This window comes from Enhydra lutris, unplaced genomic scaffold, assembly GCF_002288905.1.
Source record: "Enhydra lutris kenyoni isolate GAN:26980312 unplaced genomic scaffold, ASM228890v2 scaffoldscaffold62, whole genome shotgun sequence".
Classification (NCBI taxonomy): domain Eukaryota; kingdom Metazoa; phylum Chordata; class Mammalia; order Carnivora; family Mustelidae; genus Enhydra; species Enhydra lutris.
Window position 1 is genome coordinate 5,837,473 of NW_019154146.1, and position 9,963 is coordinate 5,847,435.

Genomic DNA, 9,963 nt, shown 5'->3' on the forward strand with positions numbered 1-9,963 from the left:
ACTGCTGCAAATGAGCCACAAAGCACTAAGCAAGGGAGTCGTACTGTTGTCTTACACTTTCCCCAGATTCCCACTTGCTAGACTGCAAGTCTTGGAGTGGCTGAGAACTGGATACGTTATAAATGTGCGCAGTTACTGTTACAGGGATAACACCACCTAGCACTACATTGATTAAGATGGCCGGTAAATCTCAGGTTGAGAGGTCACCAGCTCACTTGCAACCTGAGAAGAAGATGTCTTTTCTCAAAATGGAAACTGGTTTGGGGAGCAAGGCCAAGGTCAGTGATAGAAGAAGACCACCTCTCAGACCTGACCTTGAATATTTCATGCTATGGAGAATCTGGGAGATAGACTTAAAATGCTGCTTTCTTTTTGTGGACAACTAAAATCTAGAAAGACCCCTCTAAACCTTTGTATTAGGGTCCTCGGCATCTCTCTATTCTTCAAATTTGGGGATTTACCAAGGTGTGTTTACAACTCTCCTTTCTCACTCTACATCTGCAGACTCTAGAATAGCAGCCAATAGTTACATGTGGCCAAGAGCACTTGCAATGTGACTAGTGCCACATCATCAATGTTCAGAATATATTTTGAATATATTGGACTAATCTCATTAAAATTTCATTTTGTTTTTTTTAAATGTGGTTATTAGAAGAATTTTTGACTATCTATGGTGGGTCACATTTTATTTCTGTTAGAGAACACTGCTCCACTCAGTCCAGCTCATACTTCACCATCCATTCTGACAGCAGCACTGGCCCAGATCCTTCCAGTAGTCCCGAAGAGTCGCCTCATCCACCAGCAATGTCCCACCACAAAAGTCTACCACACAGTCTCCATGTCTTGCCTTCTATCCATTCACAAAGGCGTTGACAAGGTGTCATTCTTCGTTTTGTTTAAAAATAACTGACAATACAGACAACATTTTGAACACCCTCAGACCAATTCAACTTCTGCCTCCAACCTGGACGCAGGAACAAGAACTAGACTTACTCTCCATCCTGAAAATATTAAAAAGCAGGATGGCTTACAGAAGACAAGGGCTGTCACATCTTGGGCATCAGGCAGAATAGGACAGTGTCCCCCAGAAAGTGCCCTAGAAGGCACACTGCCCGGTGTGAAGCAGTAGAGCCGAGATCTACCCGGCAGTCTTGCTGAGTGGGAAAGGTGGAACTATGCGTCTTGGGAAGTCAGCGGGACTACAGTTCTCAGGACAGAGGCAAGGAGAGATTTGCTCTGGAAAACTGCAGAGGCTTCAGCCTAACACTGATCTGCACATGCCCAAGGAACCCCCCAAACCAGGAGCAGCCACGGGAAACCCTCCTCACAGTGGCACAGGGCTGTGGTTATATTTTGTTCCACGACACAGGGTAGAAAAACCTCATAATTCAACAGGCATTGGGCAGAAGAAGCCAGTGGGTCTCGGCTCACGGTAGGGAAAAAACCCTAGACTTACTGTGCTCATGGCAGGAAAACTTTTAAGAATTTAAAGAAAGTCTTGGAAAGATCACACTGTTTGGAGGTAATTGAATGGCATCCCAAAACAATGTTCAAGAATACTTAAGGGCACACAAAAATATCTGGCACCAAACGTGTAAAATGTACATACAGGATTTAGCATCCAATAGCAAAAATCACCAGGCATGCAGGTGATAAGGAAACTAGGTCCAGAGGGAAGTGAGATGCACAGGGATGCAGGCAGGCCCCCTGGGCAAGGGCTGGCCCCTCCTCTCCACCAGCAGCCGTGGATGGTGGAGGAAAGAACAGAAGGGATTTTTCCTACAGGCCAGGCCTACAGCCAAGTCTTCTAGAGCAGGAGCGTGACAGCCGCGGCGCGGCAGGATTGGCCCCACGCTTCTCCACACCCTGTGCCTCCCAGGTCTGCATGGCTGAGTTAGGTACAGAGTATAACAAAAGGTTGTAAGTTCCTCAAACAAGCTTCTGTAACAAGAATTTGTTTATATAAAAACACATTAACATTCAAGTTTCGTTTGTAGTTCAGCTAATTATTGCAGTTTGTTCCACTGCTTAGTTCAAAAGTCCCTGAGTACAAATATAAGTTTCAAATTATCCTCATGAACATAAAATATAATAGATACATTATTTTGAAAATTAACTGTGTTTTTATGAAAGCCTTAGGCAGATACAATATGAATAGCATTTATTCGCACATTTCCACAGAATTTAAAAATAAGAACTTTTGTTCTCCCTACTACCTAGAATAAAAATAAGCTCTAATTTAAATACGGACTGAGGAACTTGACCTCCTATTTGGCTGCCTAAAAATACTAATTTTGATGACCAAATTAGTTCCTCTCTATTAGTCTTACTCTCCTGAAAGTGACCGAGTATTTTTATTTACTTGTAAGTGATGACTTGTAGCTGGTTACTCATGAGTACCTTTGAGGCCAAGATAACATTTTCATGCTCTGAACCATTAGGTTGTTCTGTTTCACACTCACTGCCCACACTCCAGACCCAGTCAACAGTTAATATTTGCCAATAGTTGTAAAAGAGACCAGGTAAGGGCATTTGACTGAACTGATTCAAATCCATGGCAAGTGCTAGAAATAAACACCCAAAATGTACCAATTCCATCATTTATTCATCTGTCCTAAACTATCAGGCATGATGGTAATCTCAACCCATCCAAGAATTCTAGTAATGAGCCAAAGGGAGAAGGGAAGTGGAATAATATGTAGAAAAGCGTAAGCTTACTAGGGCGGGAGCAAGTCTGAGTAGCTACTGCAAATTTGGCTGATATAGCCCCAGATACCACAATACATTCATTTTTAAATTTTCATAACAATCTTATCGTTCCCTTTTTATGAATAAAAACAGTCAAGCTTCAGGGAGTTAATTAACTTGCCTGAGATGGTATGTCTAGCAAGATGGAGTCAGAGCTCCTGATTTCTTCTCTGGCTTTCTCCCTTCATCCCTGTCTCCCTCCCTCTGCCCCCTTTCATTCAGGGAACAAGAGGAACACCTGACAGCTGTGCTTGGGCAGAAAGGCTGGAGAGATGGTAGAGCATAAAAGCAAGGGCGTAAAGGGACGCGGCTGGAAGAGTTGGCTGTGCCCAATTCTAATTTAGGGTCAAGGGGCTGCATTGCGCTTTGGCACTGCAGAGAAGACATCACTGTACAACAGGCAGATGTCCGCATATTATTCTCACAAAATATGTATTTATATCTTATATATGTACAACATTCTGACTTTTTAATATATAGCAATTTGTATTACTTATATGATATAGTGCAATTTTTCATTTAAAAATATTTATAATCATCTTAAATGAATTTTTTAAATATTTTATTTTTTTGAGAGAGAGTGCAGAGTGAGAGAGAGAGAGAGGGCATGAGCAGTGGGGAGGGGCAGAGGGAGAGGGAGAAGCAGACTCCCCACTGAGCAGAGGGCCTGATATGGGATTCGATCCCAGGACCTGAGCTGAAGGCAGACACGTAACTGACTGAACCACCCAGGGGCCCCCATTTTAAATGAATTTTAATGACTCAACTACACTAGAATAATACATATACATGAGGGAACATTTTTCTGTAAAGACCTAGTTTAGGAAAATGTAGTCAATGCCTTCATTTAATTAATAGCAACCCGTTCAACGACAATAACACGTTGGAGAAGGATTCCTTGTGGACATGCAGCCTGGAAGCCTCACTCATCGTAGATCCTGTCGATCACATTTAGACTTGCCTGTTACATCCGCACGCTTCCTTTCTCTTCCCACACCACTAGCTGTTGTCACTCACACTCACCACCTCACTAACCCCATAGCTGAGAACCCCACTGGTGTCTGTATCCTTGACATAACCCATTTAACACAGTGCTACAGGAGCATGGCTCAGATGACTCATGACTCAAAAAGCATCTGTCCTTTTTCTAGGCACTCACACACTACTTCCAGGAATTAAAACCAACTTATCTGATCCCTTTAGGTCTTGTTTCCTCAGGGGCCCTATATTACCTCTCTGTGTTTATGTCCCACAAATCACAGACATGAATTCTACATATGCACAAAATCTTTGTTTTTCTAGAAACACAGTGGAACTTTTCTGTCTCCATGCATTTGCTCTTGTGTTCTTCACCTAATATACACCTCCCACACTGCTATTTGTCCCAATGTTACCTTCTTTAAGGCCCATCTCAAATGCTAACTCCGTCACTAACTCCTCTCCCTCACTTGCACGTGAATGATTCTCTCTTGGGTCCTAACCATCCAGCTGCACATCTTATGTGCCCCGTGTCAGTGTCCCTGGATTCTCTTATCTTTGCAATATCAGCCTTTTACCCCAAATCACTATCATATTAATTATTAAATTTAATAAGACAATTTGTGAACATGGTGAAATTTTCTTCTGTGATGGAAAAGGGGAAGGTAGAGAAATGAATTTGTATTTGAAAGCAAAACAGAAAAGCTTACTTTCTAAGTAGCTAGCCAAGCCTGTTTGGGGTCGGATACTTTCATTAGTTATGCCCTTCAATGTTTTTTTATTATATCCTTCAGTTGTTTAATAACGAATTATTACACTTGTGTTGTAATTTCTTTGGAAACAAGATAGTCATTTTATTCTATCCTTAAAAATATTTCTCATAATCATTGTCTATAAACTGGCACCCCTCTTTTGAATACTCACACCTCTTCCCAGCATACTGTTGGTATATTTTTCAGTTTTCAAAATCATTGTACGTGCCTGAAATACAGGGAAACAAACACTCACTGAGTGCCTGCATTGCTCCAATGAGCTATATTCATGTCTCATTCTTAAAATTGATGAGAACATAAACTTCCAAAGTACTTTATTTTAACTATATTATAAATTGGTGTGATATTCATTGTTGTATAATTATGAGTTCATTGGGTATTCATACGGATGTCCCATGAAGTGCCAGAGGTGTTACACTTTAATTTACTATTAGTTAATGGACGCTGAAAATGTTGTCAAATTTCCTAAAAGAACACATTTTTAATGAACTTAATCTAGGAAGATGATACCTATGACAATTAGCTTCCTTCTACAATGAGGAGAAAACTGATTTCTTATTTATTGAATGTTATTAACTTAAAATATCTGGTGGTCTAAAAACTACTATATTGTAGAGTCTACTAACAAAATGGCAAGGAAGATTAATAACTTGTCTATCTGTGTCTTAAAAGGTTGATCATAGTGTTTAGGTCATTTAAGTAACTAGATCAGATAAGCACATGGTTCACACCTTGTCAACACATTTGCCATTTATAGAATGGTACACCAGTCTAAAGATGACACGAATGATTACATAGACATGAGTGAAAGCTTCCCAGTATAAATATATTTCATTTTGTCCATATTTGTAGAAAATCTCATTACCTGCAAACACTTTTGCTGGAGTAATCATCCCCAGAGGGAGCAATAGGCAAAGCAGAAGAGATGTGTGCGAGAGTGAAAGGAAAAGATGTGGGCAGTCTGAGCTCCAATAACGCCATGTGTGTAAAAGAAGCTAGATGTTGACTAAAGGTGGAGAAGGGAGATAGCTATGAATGCTTTCTTAATTCAAAAATTCAGCAGTGGGACGTGCATTCTGATTCAAAATAGTATCTGGTCCCTGAACCCCAATCTACCTCTTCTGATTTTTCTCTGAAATAGACCTGAAGACATTTGCCTTCTGATTCAGAGACAGAGGACCAGGATGCAGACCCTACCTGCCCTTGAGAGTCCTACTCCTTTAGGAAAGTATTTTCAACCCAGAAGCAGGGCCATGTGCCAAGACTCTAAGTCTCCCCAAATTCAAGGCAGAAGCAGGGATGACTGGATATGGCCAGACGCACTGAAAGATGCTTATGCTGCTGAGGTTAAAGAAGAGAACCGCCTCACCCACTCCCGCGCATTTCAGGGTTCCAGAAGAAACGTAAGAAATGTCCTGTGTGCATTATTTCAAGATTTCTTCAACAACTCAACCAAACAGTGAAACCAAGAATACTCCAATTTAACTCTCTCAAAATAGCACAGTTAATATGAGGCTAGATATAAATCCAGGCAAAAGTAACACCAGAAGCAAACCTACAGTGTAACTTGGAAGGTATGATCTCCACAATGAAACTATTCTAGGAAAGAGACAAAAAGGAAAGCATTCTGGAAATTATAATTTTTCAGAAAATTAGAAGACAAAGCAGTATGGGTAGAAGAAATAGGCCACCATGGAAAACTAGAGCTTTTATCAGGAGTATTATACATTAACCAATGCTGAGCTGAGAGGGAATTTGGCCACCTTATCTGTGCTTTGGAAATAGGACTCAGATCTGTTAACTTACTGTGTCCCTGACAAATGCAGACTCTGTGTTTCTTGGGTGACACCAGCTCTTAGGAGACTTGCTTTGCTTGAGGAAATACAATGATTCAAACCACAATCTGTACCTTTTGACCACTTTCACCCATTCTCCTATCACCCACCCCTGGAAAACACCAGTCTGCTCTCTGTTTCTCTGAGTTCTGATTTTTTTTTTATTCCACATGCAAGTGACACCATACAATATTTTACTTTCTCTGTCTGACTTAATTCACTTAGGATAATGTCCTTGGGTCCGTTCATGTTGTCACACATGGCAGGATTTCCTTCTTTTCTTAATAAAAACTGTGACTATATGAGGTGACAAATGTGTTAACTAAACTTATTGTAATAATCATTTCACAATACACATATATATCAAATCACTACATTGCACATCTTGAACTTATACAGCATCATATATAATTATATCTCAATAAAGCTAAAAATATAAGAAAACACAGCTGGAGCCTATGAAAAAGAACTACAGAAAAGGAGGAAAATGCCACTTGTAAGACTTAGAGAATATCTATATTTATAATATAGATATTATATTATATTTAATACATATATATCATATAAATATTATATATATACACCACTTATAAGACTTAGAGATAATCTATATTTATAATATAGATATTATATTATATCTATATATTATATATTATATAGGCATAATATAGAATATCTATATATTATATTATATTAATACATATATAAATATTATATATCTATAAAATGCCACTTATAAGACTTAGAGGATATCTGTATTTGTAATATAGATATTATATACCTATATTATAATATAGAGAATATCTACATTTATATTTATATGTAGCAGTAGAAAGTTTCATGAAACTATATGGTCTCTCAAACAGGATACCATAGAACATGGTTTCTATAAAATCATAAGAACAATGTAATAAGGGAAGCAGGTTAAGGAAACAAATGAGAAAGAATGAAATGCCAAAGATACAGTATGAGATAAGAAATACATAATTGAAGTTTCAGAGGGAAAGGGGAATCATTAAGGTAGAAAACATGTTTGAAGAATTAACAGACAAAAACTTGCAAATTCAGTGAAGGACATAGAAGTATAGATTCAAGAATCTCAAAATACCCCAAACAGGGGGCACCTGGGTGGCTCAGTGGGTTAAAGCTGCTGCATTCAGCTCAGGTCATGACTCCCAGAGTTCTGGGATCGAGCCCCATACTGGGGTCTTTGCTCGGCGGGGAGCCTGCTTCCCTCTGTCTCTCTGCCTACTTGTGATCTCTGACTGTCAAATAAATAAATGAAATCTTTAAAAAAAAAATTCCACAAACAGGATAACTTCAAAGGAACCATGCCTGGATACATCATAATCCCACTGCTAAAAGCCAAGGATAAAGAAAAACCTTTCCAAAACCCCTAAGAAAAAACAATACATTAAAATGATTCAAATGTACACAAACTGCAGATTTCACATCAGAAACTATGGAGGCCAGGAGACAGTAGAAGAGCATCTTCAAAGTGCTCAAAAAACTATCAGTTCAGAATTCTGAATTCAGTGAGAATATCCTTCAAGAGTGAAGGATAAATAAGAACATTTTCAGATGAATAAAAACTAAGAAAAATCATTGTCAGTATAACTACTCTACCAGAAATGCAGAGAGAAATTCTACAAACTGAAGAGAAATGATGTAAGAGGGAAGCTGGAACTTCAGAAATGAAGGAAGCGCAATAAAAATGATATATTGCTGGGTAAATATGAAAACTATTTTCCATATTTCAAAGATATGAAAGATCTTTTGATATTGAAATACATATGACTACTAAGCACTAAAATTATATCACTGTCTTGTGAGGTTTCTCAATGTAGGAATACATAACCCACACCACAACTATAACAAAGTGGGGAGAGTGGTAAGGGACTTGTATGGTTGCAAGGCTTTTAGATCATATATCGAGTGGCACAACATTACTTCTAACTAGACTGTGAAAGGTTAGGTTATGGATATTATAATCCATAAGCATCCTTGAAAATAAAACAAAAGATATAGCCATTATCTAAAAATACTTTTTTTTTTAAAAAAAAGATTTTATTTATTTATTTGACACAGAGAGAGAGAGAGAGAAATCACAAGTAGGCAGAGAAGCAGGCAGAGAGAGAAGGGGAAGCAGGCTCCCCGGCTGAGCAGGGAGCCTGATGCGGGGCTCGATCCCAGGACCCTGAGATCATGACCTGAGCTGAAGGCAGAGGCTTAACCCACTGAGCCACCCAGGCGCCCCTAAAAATACTTTAACATGAAATGCTAATATATTGAAATAACTTAAAGGAAGCAGAAAAGGGAAACAGATAAGGAAACGGAAGAACAAAAATACTACAAGCAGAAAACATAATAAAATGATGGGTCAAATAGCAATATGGATAATCATACTAGGTATTAAAAGTATAAAACAGGGTTGGCAAATTATAGCCCAAAGGCCTAATCTCGCCTATCACCATTCATTCATTCATTTCATATGCCTACAATCTAAGAATAGTTTTACATTGCTGAATAATTACATTTTAAATAACTATATAAATATCTATATAATTCCCTCAAACTTGCCTCTTAAGCTGCAAAACCTAATAAACTTACTATCTGGTTTTAAGAAAAAGTTTGACTATCTCTGTTCTAAACATGACAATTAAAAGACAGATACTGACAGAGTAGATTTAAAAGAAGCAAGACTTAACTATATGCTACCAACAAGAGACACACTTTAAATATTGAGACACAGATGATTTGAAAGTAAATGGATGGAGCATAACCAAATGCTCAAATCGTAGGTATAAGAAGTCTGGCATGGCTATTTAATATCAGATAAAATGGATTTCAAGGCAAAGAGAGAAGTTTCATAATGATATTCATAATGATATGATAATGATAACATAATTCATTCATTAGGACACTGCAATTATAAACAAGTAGGCCCCAAATAAGAAACCCAAAAAATACATGAAACAAAACTTAGCAGGGAGAAATAGACAATTCCATCATCACTCTAGGAGATTTTAACATACTTCTTTCAGCAGTTGATAGAAATACACAAAAGAAGAGTAAGATCAGAACAAGACCAGTCACCTTTATACAACTGACATTTATAGGGTACTATATCTAGCAACAGCAGAATATACATTCTTTTCCAGTGTACATGATGTGTTCACGGAGATAGACCTATATGTAGGCCATATACAGATTAAAGGCATTAAAGTCCTATAGAGTATATTCTCTGACCACAACAAAATTAACAATTACAACATATTTAGAAAAGCTGTACCTATCTGGGAAATAATTAACACAACTCTAAACAATTCGTGGTTCAAAGACAAAATCACAAGGGAAACGAGTAAACACAGAACTAAATGAGAACAAAATGTGTGGGATGCAGTTAAAGCAAAGATTGGACACTTAAACTCTAAATGCTTGCATTAGGAAACAAATACCTAAAGTCACTAACCTAAGGTTCTACCTTAAGAAACTAGACAAGTAAGAGAAAATAATCTTAAAGTAAGCAGGAGGAAAGAAATAACGATAAAGGAAATAGAAACAGACAATAAGGAATATTAACAAAGGCAAAGCTGAATCTTTGAAAACCACAAAATTGCCAAGCCCTT

General features: G+C 38.0%; 2 protein-coding genes across 2 annotated transcripts in view; one reads left to right on the forward strand and one right to left on the reverse strand.

The window, feature by feature from the left end:
- The window catches only part of LOC111158685 (parkin coregulated), a 503,721-nt gene that overhangs the window by 328,134 nt on the left and 165,624 nt on the right, over positions 1–9,963 (reverse strand). The gene's annotated exons all lie outside the window — the stretch shown is intronic.
- The window catches only part of LOC111158644 (40S ribosomal protein SA-like), a 25,510-nt gene continuing 16,722 nt past the window's right edge, over positions 1,176–9,963 (forward strand). Inside the window, 2 exon segments of the mRNA XM_022520820.1 lie at positions 1,176–1,432; positions 1,786–1,920. Of these exon segments, the coding sequence (XP_022376528.1) occupies positions 1,176–1,432; positions 1,786–1,920 (392 nt within the window).